General features: G+C 48.0%; 3 protein-coding genes across 6 annotated transcripts; 1 reads left to right on the top strand and 2 right to left on the bottom strand.

Annotated features, from left to right (window-relative positions):
- Nucleotides 1-866: 866 nt before the first annotated feature.
- On the bottom strand, nt 867-8669 carry LOC148408167 (neutral cholesterol ester hydrolase 1-like). 2 transcript variants are annotated; one of them, XM_088441963.1, is made up of 5 exons: nt 7084-8669; nt 5792-6014; nt 5201-5270; nt 4681-4852; nt 867-4552 (listed from the first exon to the last, which is right to left on the bottom strand). In XM_088441963.1, the coding sequence occupies exons 1-5, from the start codon at nt 7216-7218 to the stop codon at nt 3998-4000; spliced, it is 1155 nt and encodes a 384-aa protein (XP_088298089.1). In that variant the 5' UTR covers nt 7219-8669; the 3' UTR covers nt 867-3997. The 2 variants fall into 2 exon arrangements, with proteins under 2 accessions (XP_088298089.1, XP_088298088.1); XM_088441962.1 differs by having other exon boundaries at nt 867-4618; nt 7084-8115.
- emc9 (ER membrane protein complex subunit 9) lies at nt 8248-10471 on the top strand. Of its 3 annotated transcripts, none has more exons than XM_088441967.1 (6): nt 8248-8361; nt 8703-8796; nt 8854-8930; nt 9004-9073; nt 9138-9232; nt 10063-10471. In XM_088441967.1, exons 1-6 carry the CDS (start codon nt 8327-8329, stop codon nt 10241-10243), a joined length of 552 nt encoding a protein of 183 aa, XP_088298093.1. In that variant the 5' UTR covers nt 8248-8326; the 3' UTR covers nt 10244-10471. The 3 variants fall into 3 exon arrangements, with proteins under 3 accessions (XP_088298093.1, XP_088298091.1, XP_088298092.1); XM_088441966.1 differs by having other exon boundaries at nt 8312-8361; nt 8676-8796; XM_088441965.1 differs by having other exon boundaries at nt 8260-8796.
- On the bottom strand, nt 10310-16838 carry irf9 (interferon regulatory factor 9). Its single transcript, XM_088441961.1, has 10 exons — nt 16395-16838; nt 16084-16161; nt 15634-15756; nt 14801-14972; nt 14146-14273; nt 13882-13969; nt 13591-13650; nt 12935-13330; nt 12168-12283; nt 10310-12091 (listed from the first exon to the last, which is right to left on the bottom strand). The coding sequence occupies exons 2-10, from the start codon at nt 16135-16137 to the stop codon at nt 11879-11881; spliced, it is 1350 nt and encodes a 449-aa protein (XP_088298087.1). The 5' UTR covers nt 16138-16161; nt 16395-16838; the 3' UTR covers nt 10310-11878.
- Nucleotides 16839-16887: the final 49 nt, after the last annotated feature.

The following is a 16887-nucleotide window of genomic DNA, read 5'->3' on the forward strand; positions in this document are numbered from 1 at the left end:
ATAACATTCTCCCGTCGGGCCCGCCTATGTTTTTACTTGGCGCTCATCATGCGGCCCTGATTAATGAGGAGGGGCGGGGCCGGGCAGACCCGCCCCCTCCCCCCCCCCCCCCCCACATGTGCGGCAGACGTGTTTGTTTTCAATCAGCGACAAGGGCCCGGTCTCGGCTGGGTGTCTTGTTGCTCTTTTGCAGGAACAAGCTCGGACGGGGCCCCCAACATTCTTCTAACACATTATTCAACGCAGGAAGTGTCATGTGTAAATCAAATCGGAAGCTGCCCCCCCCCCCCAAAAAAAAAAAAAAAAATGGCTATTGTGAGAGGCTGGAACTCAATAAAATGCCAATCACAAAATTTACAATGTGAATGATGATATTTCACCATCTTCAAAACGGCTCATCACTCAACTTTTTATTATTATCGTTATTTTTTCTTCTTTTTTTTGGCTGGCGGGAATATTTTCCAGAGGCTTTTCTGCATAACTGAATTTTTCGTTCTTGGCTTTATTTGTCTGACATCATGCGATCAACTCTTATGCTCGTTTCGTAAGCCAACTTTTTGTCATGCATCTTCTGTCATATTTTCTCTCCAAACTGGTAAATAGTCTGTTGAAGTATTTACTTCAACACACCACACACACACACACACACACACATATATATACACACACACACACACACACACACATCAAAGATAGTAACATTACATTAGTGCATATTGATCAAAATATATCATGTAAAGAATAATAAAACACTCCCAGACCCTTTAAATTAATCATGTTAACTGTAGCAGTTAACAATATGTATGCAGTTCACTTGTTTGCCTTGAGATGGTGCTGTGTGTTAGGGATGAGTGCAAAGAGATACACACCTTTTAGGACGTTTTATTTGTACCTTTTTACTTTACATTTCCAGGGGCAATACTATTCCATTTTTTGGGATTATATTGAGCATGTAACTTTACTTACGTTTAGTTTGGGGCCATGCAAAGTGCTTCCTGCGTGATGTCATTGCTGAAGTGCTCATGACGTGCTAACAACAGCCCGAAGTGGTATGTTACATATGTGCGTTTAAGTGAATATGCACAATGTCAGTGGTAGCTCATTTCAACTTGACGTTTGTTAGTTGCGCGGTGTAAATTGTCGGCGGGAAGCGTGGACGAATGGAATAAAGATGATTTCCAAGCGACGACAACGGGAAACGCATCCGCGAGCGCTTCTAAATATGGCGGGATGCGCCGCTGCGAGGCGAGCCGGTGCGGGCGCGCACATGTGCGTTAATTGCTGTGGGCCGCAGCATGAAAGGTCGCGACGCCCTGGCCCCGCCCTCGGCGCTGGTCGCCGGCCAAACCGCGGCGCCGGAAAGCGGCCTCGAGCTGAAAACAAATCAATAATCTTCCGCGACATCGGGGCGCATGTGTCGCTCGTTAGTGCTCATGTGTCGCACACATGGCGGGAAAGAGCCCTTCCCGGGCTAGACCGCCACAAGGGGGCGCGCGAGCGGGGGTCCGGCAGGGGGACGGGTGAGCGTTCTCGCCGTTCGCGAGGCGTCACGGCGTTTGGTCCGCTACCCACAAAAATCACACAAAAAAAGCTATCCAAAAAAAAATCAAACTCAAGCCAAAAAAAAAGCTTTTTCTTTCCTTTTTTTTTTGTTTTGTTGGCTGAGTTTTCCCAGAAATTGTCAAAGTAGTTTTCCAAGAAATGAATTTTTTGTTTTGGGGGGGAAAAGTCGTTTTTGTTTTCAGGAAAAGATTTTGAGGAATCACAGACTCTCTAGAAAAAAAGAAAAAGGCATCGTATTTTTCAAATCATTCACTCCCAACCCAGCAAAAGTCAATCTGCGACTGATAGAGACGTCAACGGCAGCGAATGAGTTGCTTGCGACGAGAACTCGACCTCAAACGTTGACCTCCAAGCCACACTTGGCAGCTGCCGCAAACTAATGCTAGTATGCTAGCTACAGTAGTCCTACCTGGGTGCATGTACAGTATGTACGCTTGCTGCCTATTTAGACTTTGTTTACACTTCCACGCTCCCAAATATATACGGCAATTTAATTAAAAAAAAAATCGTCACGACGAATGAAATCTCCCGTTCCGTCAGTCTTGGCCCGACGTTTTATCAGCGTCAAAACGACTAATAGCCAGCCTATTTTTTTAGCTTTTTTAGCGGAACAAGTTGTCCTCCTCCCGGACTCCGGCACGGTTTTCTTTGTAGTCACGGCGACGACGTCGCGACACAAATCAGTAGTTGTCATCGTTGCCCCGAACCGTTCCCGCGAGGCCTCGTAAATTGCGCTTCTCACTCAAAAAGCCCGCTGAACTTATTTGACGCCGCGAGGACACACATTGAGCGCGTCTGTGCGGAACAAAGCGCGAGGCGGCGCACGCTTCCACCGGCCCGACTTTGAGCCTAAAAAGGTTTGACACTTCAAAAGGCGACGGCCTCATTCCGGTTCTTGCTGTTCCGCCGGCCGGGCGCGATAAAAGGCCCCGTTAGGATATTTCAAACTTTTAACCGTGAAACCTTCGCGTAGGAGGGACATTTCGCGCGCCGCACATTTCGATTCTTATTGAAGTTTTACGGCCTAAGCGGGAAGCGAAAGGTCCCGCGTACCCAAGCGGCACCTCTCGTCTTGCGGCTGCCCCGCCCCCTTCCCTTCACCGGCCATCGTCTTCGGCGTTTATCCTCGCGAGGGCCGCGGGGCGCCGGAGCCTATCCCGGCAGAGTGAATGAAGGAAAGTAAACAAAGGCTTTACTGACATTCAAATGCAAAAAAAATCACCAAACTGCTCTCATTAAAGACAAAGAGACAAAGCTATTTCAACCCACTTCAACATAGTTCCTAAAGGCCACAAGCTGGCACAGATTGTGCAGAGTTTTGGCCTGAGCGCAAAAATAGCAAACAGGTGACCCTTCCAGACAATGGTGGACGGAAAGTTGAAAAAAAAAAAAAGATTGAGAGGTGGGTATACGCTGCGCAACATCTCCCCGGCCACGCAAAAGAGCAGAAAAGCTCGACCTTTTCAAAAAAGCTGCCGGATCTCGCTCCAGTTTGGCGCGCTTATATTGCACATACATTCTTATTATTATATATCATGTAGTACTTTGTGTGGGCACGCCAGCCCGCTCCCATGCTCATTGTTCGGGCTGAACTTTTCCAAGCGAAAGGCCAAAAGCGAGAATGAAAAGCAGGAAGCTTCCAGTGATCCAATCGAACCATAAAAAGCGTCAATCTCTTCTTTGGCTTGTTTTTTTTCTTTTTCTTCTTTGCCTTGTGTTCCTGGCAGCGGGTCTGGTCTGTCACTCCGAGACAGTTTGACAGTTAGTTCTTTTCAAGAAGTCTGTGCACCAAGTCTGTGCAACAAGCGCACCTTATAATCCAGTGTGCCACGCATAAACTGTGAATCAAATAACCTCATCGGCATGTAAGTTCTTCAAATTTGACCTGTGCATGTCAATTATAAACTGTGGCTTCTAGTCTATGCTCCTGACAATGCATAGCTATATGCTAAACAACAGTAAGTCAATGATCTGTGCATTATGGGGAAAAATGCTATGTTTTTAGCATTTAGCTAGGTAAATGCTATAAAAAAAACATTTATGTGCATGTGCAAGTCAACTGCCTGTGACATTATGGGAATTGCTATTAAAAAAAACATACATTTTGGATGCAAGTCAATAGACTGGTATTATGGGAAAACTTGCTGTTTTTAGCATTTAGCAAAGCTAAATGCTAAAGAAGAGCGAGTCAGCGTTCTGAGGCCTTTTGGTGAAAAAATGCTGTTTTTAGCATTTAGCTCTGTAAATGTTATTAAAAAAATCATTTATTTTGCGCATGCACATGTCAATAGACTGTGGCATTATGGCAAAAAAGAATCCTGCTGCGTTTTTAGCCTTCAGCCCAGAAGAACCTTCAGACATACTTGCCAGTACGTGGGACGGAGGTTTGCTGCTGAAAAACTCCAGGCGTAGAGGCAAGGGCCCGTTTTTTAGCTCAGAGGTTCCGGTCCAGCCATCGCACGTAGTTGTCCAGGGCGCGGCGGCCCACGGCGGACGCCACGGGCAGATGCGCGAAGGACAAGCAGCCGTGGAAGCCGTCCGGGTGGTGGTCGGCGCTCACGCGCACGCCGGCCCGCCGCAGCCTCTGCGCGTACATCAGCCCGTCGTCCCGCAGCACGTCGAACTCGCACGTCAGCACGTAGGCCTCGGGCGTCCGGGCCAGGACGTCTGGCTCGGCCAGCAGGGGCGCCGCCCTGGGGTCCAGCAGCCCCGGCACCCGCCCCAGCAGGCCCGGCGAGCCCGCCGCCGCCGCCGCCGGCCGGAAGTCCTTCTTGCGCTCGGGCGGCAGCAAGGCGGTCCAGTCCAGGCGGGACCGCGCGGCCGGGCCCAGGGCGTCCTGGTCCAGGGCGCTCTGGTTGTTGGCCAGCAGCGCCGCCTCCAGGGACGGGTCGGCGCCCAGGTACAGAAGCCAGAAGCGGACCATGACGGGCCGGAAGAGGATGGGCACGGCCCGGTTCTGCTGGTAGGACGGGGTGTGGAAGTCCAGCGCCTGCAGGACCGGGTAAATCAGCGCCTGGGCCTTGAAGCGGGCAGTCAGGGTGGCGTCGGAGCCCAGCTGCGCGTGCGGAACCTCGGTCAGAACGTGTACATTCGGCGGCGTCGGCGAGTTCGGGTCACCTCCTGCGCCACGGCCGCCGCCAGGTTTCCTCCCGAGCTGTCCCCCGACACGCACAGCCGGCCCCGGTCCAGCCCGTAACGCTCGGCCGCCTCCTGGGACAGGAAGGCCCGCGACGCCGCCAGCGCGTCGTGGTACTGGTCCGGGAACACCGCCTCGGGGGCCAAACGGTAGCTGTTGTCGTTGGCACAAAACAAACAACCAAAAGGAACATGAATGGGATTTTTATTTGTTGAGGTTTACATGAATGCTGCCATTCTCAAATTGCGCTGCGTGGGCTCCCTCTGGTGGTGAAAGAAATAACCACTTAAAAACGCTTTAACGACCCAATTGTTTTAGGATGATTCAAGTGTAATGTTCAAATGCAAGATTTTCATTGAATCTTTTGAAAATATTCGCCCTTGAATATTTATTTAACTTTTACCTAGGTTTTAGTTAACTTTTTTACGATCGAGCTGTACACAACAGAACATTGCACAGCGGTATAAAAATGAACATAGCGTTAGGGTTGAAAATACTCACTCAACAGATATGACAACAGCATCAAGTTCCTCCGCCATCTTGCGGCACATCAGGTCATACGATCGCATCCCTGTGAAGGAGGAGTCATGAGAAGTCAATCAAATCCAAGGTGGCCTTGTTTGTGGCGTAATAGAGTACCTGGGACTTCAAACGTATAATACGAAATTAAAAATTCTCACCCGGGTTTCCAATTATTTAATGTGTCATTTTGCGTCAATTTTGCAATCACCCAGAGAGTGAAATTACATACATACAAATTTTAAATGTGATTCTTCACGTGAATTCCTTACAGTCTCTCCTAACTCACGTTACTTTTGTATTTATTTTGTTTTCTGGAGCAACAGCGACATCTGCTGCAAGGCCACAGTGACTCATATTTTGTTTTCTGGCGCAACAGTGACCTCTGCTGCAGAGCCACGGTAAAACCAGGGCCGAAATCGGACGGACACACAAATAGAAATAAATAAGAAATTAGGCTTGGTAGCTAGCTTTGAAGCTGTAGTTAGTTAAGAAAGAATGATGGATGGATGGATGGATGGATGGATGGATGGATGGATGGATGGATGGATACGTGGCTAGCTATGTACTCACGCGCGGAGCCCAGCGCCCAGCCTCCGCCGTGGAAGTAGACGACGCCCCTTTTGGGCTCGAGCCCCCCCAGGGGCAGGAAGATGCGAGCGGGCACGCCCCCCAGCTCCCCGTCGCGAACCAAGACGGCGTCGCTGGAGCGCGCCTCGACGACCTCGGCCCAGGACGCCACCCGGTTGAGCAGGTGCGCCTGGTGGCACACGCCCAGCGCCTGGGCCAGGTCGCCCTGCGGGCACAGCGCGCCCGGGGGTCATCCGCGAGCGATCGGCCGGGAGCCGCGTTCAAGAAGAGCGAGTCGGGCCCGTTTGGCAGCCAGCGCTTGCGCAAACACAGGTTAAAGGTGGCAAACCCAAGTGAACGATTGAGAAACACGCCAAGAGAAATCGCTCAAAGTGCTCGAAAAAATTGACCAATCTACGTGGCACTCTTCTATGAAAAAAATACATCATAAAACTCATTCAATCCCAGGGACGTATTTTTACTTTTTTTTTTAGGAGTCCAGACATTCAATCCCAGATACTTAAGTAAGGATTATATTTTTAAGTATCTGGAAATTAATGTCCTCCGTGTACTTAAGTATCAATTTAAAGTATCTGGGATTTACTGAGTAGCATTGAAAGAGTTAAGAGTATGTAATGAAGCATGTTATCTCGGAAAAGACAAGTACCGACAGCAAGTATCAGTAATATCGGGGCCAAAGTATTTGTTCTTACAATGAACATTGATACTCGTATTGGCCAGTGGTTTGGAGCAGTTTTACAGTCACAAACTCGAGACTACAAATTGAAATTTGTCATTGAATTTTTAAGGAAATTGCCACGTTGTGTTTTTGGGGAAAGATCTGCCATTGCTTAGGGGGGAAAAATGTTGTGAAACAAAAGTCCTAGTGGTATTGGTGACAACTCAAGCGTCGAGTACTTGCACTGGTATCAGGAAGCGGTATCGCACAACTCTAATTATCACCAAATCTCCATACATGTATTACAACGATGTTAATTACAAAAAAAAAAAAAAAATCAATGAGGAAAAGTACTTCAATCTAAATACGATTTTTAAGTGTTATTATTTTAATTTACCCGATATAAATCATTTGTTTTTAAATACTCGGCTGGTGCCTATTTTTAAAATCAAATAAGCACAAACATGAGCGTGACTAATGGCGCATTTCTTCTTGTTATTCTTGTTCACGGACAGGTGAAATAATAAACAAACAAGAGCCTCTCCCCCTCCCCCGATCGATTTGGGGGGGGGGGGGGGGGGGGGGGGGGGGGCAGCCGTCCTGTCACAGGGCTCACCGCACGCATGAAGCCGCGGAAGAGGGCGTCCAGCAGCATCAGCTTCCACGGCTCGCTCACTCCGGCGGGCAGCGGCAGGTACACGTAGTAGGCGGCCGCCGACAGCAGCACGGCTCCGGCCACGCGCAGCCTCATCGCTTGGCCGGACGTCAACTGCGGGCTGCGGCCACCCTCCCCGTTCCTCCCTCCACGGGTCTCAGGTTGGACCGGGTAGATCCTCGAGGCTGGGCGATGACCCGCAATTTCAAACTAAAAGCTCGCTTTGCCACTCGCCGTGATCGCAAGGGCGCTCGAGCGACGAAAGGTTGCAAGCGAGATCTTATTTTGAAAACGGGCTAGCGGAAGTACTGTAGTCTTTACGTAACGACGCTGCAACCGGGAAATGTAGTCACGGATTCAAGGAAATGTGACTATTTTAAACACAAATTAACATCTCGTTCGGTAAAATTTGGCAACACGTAAGATTTAAACGAGATTTTGTTGGGGGAAAACAAACGCCAAGAGACGTTCACTTGTCAGAGCTGGTCTACACTGTCACCTGCTGACATTATAAGTACAATTATTCATTTTTAAACAAGACGTCTGAACACTTGCTTTTTTATCTTTTAGAAACACGCTGCAATTCTATTTATGTAGTTAAAAAAATATTGACAATTAGCTCCTGTTTTGTAAAACGCGTCACATATTTGCCCAATCGTTGCGTTAGAAAAAATACAAATGGTTAACAATACCCGCCCAATGAAATGGACACGTATTTACAAAGTTATAATATTTTAAGAGAAAAAGCATGTCGCTTTAATTTACGTTTGGTCTTTTGGAAGAAGATACCGCAGGAGAAAAATAATCGACCAGTTTGCCCCCAATCACACAAGAGTAGGTTGAGCGAAAGAGAAAGCAACACAAATGATTGGCAAGCGTCTCCTCCAATCAGGTAAAAATGTGCAACGACATTGGCCAATCTTGCGTAAAAAAAAATAATAAATAAAAAACGAATGAATACGAACCGATATCGTGATATTTCAACAGAAAACCATTGTGTTTTCATTTTTTTCGTCTTTTTGGTATAAAACAGAAGAAAAATAAACGAGCCACCGGCTTTCCTCCAATCACGCAAGAGCAACGCAAATGACTGACAAGCATTCCCTCTAATCAGATAAGGACGCATCAAGACGTTAGCCAATGATTGCTCTTGGCAATAGACGCGACCCTTAGCATTAGCAACAGAAGTCTCTCGTCTGGACTAATGTCAACAAGGCTCCACAGGATCTTCATTCTTGGGTGATACATTTCCACTAATCGCTACATTTTGCTGACGAGTTAAAATATCCATGCGATAGCTTACGTTTTTATAATTATATCTATAGAGCACACGGCGCAAGCCCGCATTTAGTACTTGTTTAGCGCAGATGCTAATTCCCATACATTCTCCATCAGTTTGAGTAGCGAGCTACTTTCTTTCGCCTCCGGCTCGCTCGTACGAGTCGTAGCAACTCGCAAGTCCGCCCGTAAGCTGTCGTCATGGGCGAGGTGGAGCTGTCATGCCGGGCCTACGTCAAGATGTACCTGCACGCCTGCCTTTTCCCCCGCTGCAGCGTCAACGGGCTGCTCTTATCCTCCAGCTCGCCAGGGGGCGCCGTCTGCGTAACCGACTGCGTGCCGCTGCTGCACTCGCACCTGTCCCTGGCGCCCGTCACCCAGCTGGCCCTCACACAGGTACAAAGTCATCCAGACGTTCCAACCGACGCCTGCTAAAAAATCATCATCTTGCAGGTGGACGTGTGGTGCTCCCAGACGCAGCAAAGGATTGTGGGATACTACCAAGCCAATGCCTGCGTGTCAGACAGCGGGTGAGTCTCGGCCGTTCGCCGTTCATCCACCAGGGGAGAAAAAAAAACTACGTTACGCGGTAACGTTCGACAGCCCGACGCAAGGAGCCCTGAAGATCGCCGACAAGATCGCCGAGCAGTTCGACGGCGCCGTTCTGCTCATGGTTAGAACGTCTTGCTCACCGCAAATGAAAACGCTCGCCTCATGAGATTTGTCGTCCTCCGCAGCTGGACGGGAGCAAAATGTCTCCGGACAACCGGGTCCCGCCCATCGTCATGTACGAGCGCAGGGACTCCAAATGGATGCTGAAGGACAAGCACATGTAAGGAGTGTGAAAATCTGCCGTGTAAAAACAAACCATCGAAAAACGACAACAGAACTTAAGAAACAAAGACCTACTTTCTCTTTTCCATCGAAGATCCCAAGCGCGCTCGCTTCAAGTTGTTGCATTTTACTGTAACTTCTCCACAGAAGATGCAAAGCGTGCCGGTTTCAAACTGTTAGCTTACTGTAAAATGTACTTAACAAAAGTGAGTCAAACATACAAAATGTAATCACGTAAAATATTATGCCATCCAAAGAAAGTCAGCTAGCTCGATGCTCACCTAGTTTGGTAAATGGCAAACGGAACCTAGCATAGGTCTGACTGTAACTATAACCCTCCGAAGTATGCCTAAGAAACGCCCACTTCCTCGATGGCGACAAAATGGTAGACAGGCTAATGGCACCTGGCATAGGTGCCATTTCAAATATTGTTTTTTTTTAAACACATACACTGCGTACAAGCTCACTAGCTTGACGGTAACATAAAATGTGTAACACCAGACAGTTAGCATAAATGATTTGGTATTGCTAAACTTAAAACCGCTACGAATAGAGAAACATTTTTTCACAAAAGTCCGCTAGCCTAATGCTAACTTAAAAAGCGAAACACCGTAGATGGGCTAGCTGAAATTAGCATAATATATGTTTTGGTATTGATAAACTTCAAACCGCAACGACTAAACATTTTCTCACAAAAGTCTGCTAGCGCTATGCTAACGTAGAATGCGAAACACCGTTGACAAGCTAATAAAAATGAGCATAGATCGATTCCGCTTCAATATTTCTTTTCATCACCGCGTATGAAATGTTTTTTTTTTTTTTTTTGAGGATCATGCTGAGGCAATGGGAGGAGACCCGCGCCATCGCCAGCCAGATGCTGGAATCGGGCGACCACTCGCTCCTGGTGGATTTCGACAGCCACCTGGATGACATCACCAGAGACTGGACCAATCAGAAGCTGAACGGCAAGATCGCCGAGTTGGCCTCGCCGGCCAACGGCAACATTTAGACGCAAAGGCGTCAAATAACTATCCAGCTTTTTTTTTTTTTTGTAACTCTGAGGGATGACCAGTCGTTGCTGTTGAAACATTTTTATTGTGTTTTGTTTGTTTCCTCTAACACAACATAACAAATGACAATAGCATCATGAGACCCCGCCCCTTGGAACTTTTTCTGTCTGATGCTGTGAAATGATGCAAACTTTTCAGTGTGTGGAATAAAAACAGGTTAACTCTTACACAGTGTCTTTGTTAAAATAAAATAACAAGTTTGCTTCCCTAACGACGCTAAAAGATAGCAGCAAAGCACTACTTTGTCCCACAATGAAGCTCCTCAACACTTCAACATAGTTCTTTGTCACCAAGACAACTTTTTCAGTGACTAATGAGAGCGTAGCTTCTAAAAAAATAAAAAGTGACTTGTGTTTCGCAAACATGCGGCTTCTCTCCATGATTTTTATCCTCAGTTAATGTCAATATCTAAAAAAAGCTGCATTTAACTCATTCATCCCAAAGACATATATTGTTTGAGTACATTAGTATCTAAAATAATACAGTACTTTCAGTGCCTAATTCAATAAATTACTTGAGTACTCGATTAAAGAACGTTACTATTTCTGAATTCACGTTTGGACTGAAAACCTATTGCAATGGAATTATTTAAGTGTCATGATTCACGGTGTTTACACTCGCATAATTCAGACAATACATTCAAAGGGGAACAACGCTTTTGTGGCCCTACTAAATGTAAAAAAAAAATAACAAAAAAACTAAATCTATATATACATACACAGAATGCTGAAGTGGGGTCACATATTAAGTATCAAACAGAAAATGTTTGCCTTGACTTCCGCTTTCAATACAAATCAAATGTGACACCTTTCTGAAATACGCAGATGAAAAACAACAACCGCCGACGTACAGTATACGCACGGTAATCTGTGCAAATGGACATATTTTCAAAACGTCTGCTAATAAAATCCAAAATAACAGTCAAAGCATTGGGCCTTGTATATCGTCTAAATGAACGACATTAGATGCCCATAGAAAATGAAACACGCGAAAAAATGCGAAGGCTCGTCTTCTAACTTGAAGTACGTACTAATATTACTACGTACGTAACATTTCGCTACTAATTACTGTTTTGTGTAAGTCTGTTGCCACAGCCCAGTGTTGACAATCTAGAGTTATTTCCACGCAAGTTGTGTTTAAGAATGTAAAGAGTCATCGGAAAAGGCTCCCTTGAAATGTATAGTGAGCATAAATAGTCTGCACACCCCTTCCCAAATGCCAGGTTTTGGGAGTAGAAAAAAGAAAATATTGACTAAGATCAATGACAAAAAAAAATCTCTTTTTTGCGAGAGGGTATAAAAAAAGAAAACAAAAAGTCATCCTTCAAAAATGCGCTGTTAAGGGGCGCCGGAATTTAAGGCGGCTTTCAGGCGCGCGTTGCAGCGCGGAAAATACGGTACCTGTTTTTTTATCTTTCCGTCTTATGAGAGCCGCGCAGACGTTTTCCGCCCCCTCTACACGGAACTTGGATCCGGGAATCCAAGCGGAGTTCCGGCCTAATGCTAGCGCGCGCCAGGCGGTTCCGTCGCAAGTGGAGAAAAGTGGCGTCGGCGACGTCTGGGGAAAGGGCGCGCTCAGGGCGCCTCCTCGCCGTTCTGCACCGCCACCAGGTTGAGCGTGAACTCGTCCACGGGAGAGCCCGGGAGGCCGAAGGGGCCCAGGATGGAGGCCGAGCCCGAGCCCGAGCCCGAGCCCGAGCCCGAGCCCGAGCCCGAGCCCGAGCCCGAGCCCGAGCCCGAGCCCGAGCGGGCGCTCTGCGCCTGCCGCTCGGCCCACGGCAGCCTCACCTGACGCCGGCCCGCGACAAGAGACGTCAAGCCGGCGGAATATTGATGGGCAGCGCCGCGGCCGTCGCGCGCCTACCTGAACGATGATGAGTTTTGCGGCGGGGTCGTCGGCGCGGCTGAGCTCTTCTCCGAAGCACAGCGTCAGGCCGCACTGCGGCGGCTCGCCGCCGTTCGCGCGGAACTCGTCCAGTTCTGAAAACCGCAAAGTGGAAAGTGGGAGCAATGTCTCCACGGGGGGGGCAGCGGCGAGCAGGCCTCCGCGGCGCGCAGCCGAGCTTTCGGGCGAACGAGGAAAAAAAAGGCCGGCCGGCCGGCTAATAAATCATTCAGTGTTTTGTTTTTTAAACTTACTTTAGGGAATTAGCAGTCAAAGTCATCTCATTTGTACAAAGGACTTTGATTACTTTAGCTACTAAAGTAATCGATTGGTTGCGGTACTAAAATATGAAAGAAATCCATGAATTTCATACCTGAAATGAAATATGCTCCACTCGAATAAATACAAAACAAATTTGGGGACCCAGAGAAATCATCCAAATCAAAGCATAGGTCGTACACGTGAGCGTAATATCAAAGATAGAATCCCATGCTGTTCCCGGGGCCGATATGGGAGCGATAGCCGATACCGATATCGGGTTGGAACGGCCCTTTTTCAAGTCTCGGAATTACGCCGACACCGAAGCTAATTTTCTTAGCTTGTGTATGACATTTTATTTTGCGTGTTAGCTAGCATAAAGCTAGCCGCCGCTAGGTTAAATTCACAGTGGGTCATTTGTTTTCATTTGTTTTAAGAGAAAATGAACTTCCGTGTGGAAGACGCTTTTGCGAGACTTCGGCACTCACGCTGCCTGAAGACGTCTTTGCTGAAGAGCAGGACCGGGCGGGAGTTCCTCTCCATCTTGCACAGGCCGGGCGAGGCGGCGTGCGGCCCGGTCCAGAAGACGCGTCCCCGGCAGAAGCGGCGGGCGAAGACGCCCGTGCGGTTAGTGGTGAGCGCCACGCCCTTCTCCATGAAAGGCAGCAGGGAGAGCAGCGCCGCCCTGCTGGCGGGCGGCGAGGACGGCTCGTCCGGCGGCTCGGGCAGGTGGATGCGCGGGAAGCAGCTGTCGGGGGCCAGCGCCGCCGGCGCCGCCGGCGAGGACGACGCCGCGTACAGGACCCGGACGTCCGGCCCGGGGATGTGGCGCGACAGCACCCGCCGACCCAAGTAGTGCACCGCCACGTCCAGCGAGTCTTTGTCTGAGCCGCAATTCAAATCCAACAAAAACAACTTTGTTGATATTTGCCATCATGACTTGCATCTTTAATATTATTATTATAATTTTTTTGTGTCTGTTTTGATTTTAAGTGGACCCGGAATCTGGAACAAATTGAACCGAATAGAAGCCGCAGTAGTGAATGGGCTTGCGTTACGCATCCACTAGAGGGAGCTGCAACGCATTATAAGGCGCATAGAATAGAAGCTACGGTGGTGCAAACGGAATGAGGTGGGCGCTTACCTTCCTGAGGAGGCGCGACACTCTCCTCAATGCGGACATCAAGTCGGATCTCGCTGAGCGCTGCAGAGAAAGTGCAAAAGAAACAAACAAACAAACAGAAAAGAGTTTTCAGCCAACGTACGGAGAAGTGCTCACGTGACTGCAGCGGAACAAACATCTCACAAAAATGATATGCCGAACCTAGAAAGGCTACAGAAGACTGTTAGCCTCATGACCGTAAAAACATTCCCGGGCATACGTTCTTTCCCCTCAGCCAAAAGTCAGCGACAGCAAGTCACGGATCCAACTCACGGACTTCCTGCGCGAGGTCATCTATCTGGAGCACCGGATGCTGCTCTAGCAGGAGAAGTTCAGTCTGCGGCCCGACGTCTTCGCTAGGCTGAGGCGCGGACACAAAATAATTGTTACGTGAGCTAGCGTGCTAAAAGTAACGAGAAAGAATGCTAACAAGCTAGCGCCGCAAGCCTCCCTTTTCTTTTTTTTTTTGGTTTTAAGGGCATACAAACTGGAGAGAATCTTTTGGAATTTGAACATTTGGACCGACTTGATACGGACCAGCTCAGTTTTGACGTCGTCCGCAATCTTCGAGTGCTTGACGCGAGTGTCTTCTTCCTCTATGTTGCAGCTCCTGCGCTTGGATCTCCTGATGCTTTTCTCAGATTTCCTCTCTGGTATTTGTGTTCCTTGATAGACATACAAAAGAAAGAAATAAAGATCACTAGAAGCACTAGATTTGTCCAGTTTGCAGAATACCACAAAATACGCATATAATAATCATACAAGACTCTCCACTTGTGTTACCTGAGGTTGTTGTGGCATTTTTTTCAATAAAAGAAGCGAGCGGACTGAACCAACGTCCAAGTCCATCCTTGTCCACACAAGTGAAAAGTACTCCTTTTTTAACTGCGGTCTTTTGGCATATACTCACCATCACAAACTTGGTAGAAAAGGGACGATGCGCGTATTTACAGTGAAATGAACTCGAGCCGGAAAACTCGTGCAAAACGAGAAACAACCGCATTCAAACTCACACTGGCGAGGTGTTCACGGACCGCTCAGAATGTGGGAGATCTGATCCAAGCTTAACTTAAGGTGCAATAAATATATCATTTAATTGCGGTTATAATACTTTGGATCACACGTGTGGCACTTTTAGGCGGTTTTGTGACTTTCGCATCTTAGGCGCCCGGTCCGACCGGCCGCTTCTCACCCTGCTCGGCGAGGGGGACCAGCCGGTAGACTTTGTAGGGTTCGGAGATGTCCAGCTGGGCTCGTTCCACGACCTCCTCAAACTCGGGGCTCTTGTTGAGGGCGCAGCGCAAGCGCGTCTTCCAGCCGGCCGGGTTGCCGTCGCTCAGCTTGCCCTTGAACTCCGCCCACGCCTCGACAAACACATTCATCTAAATCATTATTTCAAAAAAAACCTTTACAATACTCCAGGTTGCTTAGAATTTGTAGCTGGGAGACGCCCAATATTTGTTGTCTGAATCATGGCTGAGAATTCCCAATATGCACCTAGTAATGACCATTAGCGGGCTTCCAATTAGCGGCAACAAGACAAAAATAACTTTTAGAGCGGTGGATCTCAAACAGGTCGCCGTGAAGACACTACACGGTTTCTGCAGCTAGTAAAAAATGTCATTAAATGTTTTCCAATGCAATTACATTAACAGTGCCTTTTTGTTTTCAAATCAAGAGCAAACAGAGTGGAACATGAAGCCACGTATTGCTAAATTGTTTTCCGGTGACTTCTCAGCAAAACATCGGCAGCCTTTGCTTAGTTGAGCTTTATACGCACTGCCCCGAGCGATGCAATTTTGCGGCGCGGAAAAAAAAGATGAACTTTCTCAATCTACCTTTTTCACATGAGTAAAAAAAAGGTGGCAAAACAATGACCTGGGGCCATGTACATTTATGACAACGCACCGAAAATGACTATACGACAGCAAAGAAACACAAACGAAGATCAACAACCCCGAATTAGCGACTATGTAGAAAATGCTACAAGCTATGCGATTCGAAAAACAAAGAGAAGCAGCCGACCTTGAAAATGGCGGCGTCCTCGTCCTTGCGAAAGTCCTGCTTTCCGGCATGTTTCCAAGGGATGCGGAACATGGTTTGGGCCTCGTCCTCCCACTTCAGGCCCGCATATTTGCCGCTGCTCACCTGTCAACAAGCGTCACTCTTTATTGACAGGCTCACTGTCTTTTTTGCGGGGACTACTAGATCCATTTTCTACTTTCACTTGTCAAACACACTAACACACTTCAACTTGGTTCACTGGCAACAAGACAGCAGCACATTACTTTTAGCACATCAGCACATCCAAGCACTAAATTCACATCAACATAGTTTCTAGGCACCGAGATGCCAAGTGATGTTTTGTGCATAAAGAACTGGTATTTTTGTCTCCTGCAAACAGCATCCACTACAATTTTTTTTTCCAAAACTTTATCGCATGACGCCCAAGTACGGACTCACGCGCACGCGCACCTGTTCCACCATCCACGAGCGTAGTTTGCGCGTGCATCGCGTCGGAGGCGCCATGGCCCCCAAACTCCCGGGCACGCTCTAAGGAGATACATTCAAACAACAACAACAACAACAAAAACATGCACAGTTAATTGCGCCGCTAGACGTCACTTCCTGAATAAGATAAACACTAGCAAATGTTCCCGAGTCGACATTCGGCAATTTCCGTCGGCAAGCGACAACAACAACGCTTTAGCGAGGCGACAGCGCATCAAAACGGTTTCCAAAATGTCGGCGACCACAATTCGGAAGTGGATTTAAGTTTCGTTTACCTTGCCGGGCGCCGCCGCTTGTGCTGTTGCGTTTCGGGGCGGCTGCGTGCGCGCTCCTGTGATCTGCGTCCGTGGGTGTGTATTGCGAAGACTGCCGACACGCGAATGCGCCTCAGCTGCTCGGTGTGAGCTTCGCAGAAATCACGTGACTCAAAGGAAACGCGGCAACCGCTGCTGGCCGACAGGGGGAGACAAAGCGCGCCAGCGCAACGACGACGTGCAGCTGGTATGCGCCGCAATTTTAAGGTGTTCACGGGTACTTTTCTGATTACATATTTAAAAAAAATTCCACTGTCATTATTATTGAACCAAGGCACACTATTTACGTGCGCTTACCTGCGAGAGGACGAGAACACGTCCAAATGCTGAAACAATTCTCTCAACACTCACGCAAATCAATGACTCATGGTTGAGCAAGATAATTGCGTTGCTGTAAAAATAGAAAAAGGTCAAGGGTAGGGTGAGTAATGGTTTAGCCGGTCACTTGACATCG

Source organism: Hippichthys cyanospilos, chromosome 19 (assembly GCF_059441005.1).
Source record: "Hippichthys cyanospilos isolate Australia breed blue-spotted pipefish chromosome 19, RoL_Hcya_1.0, whole genome shotgun sequence".
Taxonomy (NCBI): Eukaryota; Metazoa; Chordata; class Actinopteri; order Syngnathiformes; family Syngnathidae; genus Hippichthys; species Hippichthys cyanospilos.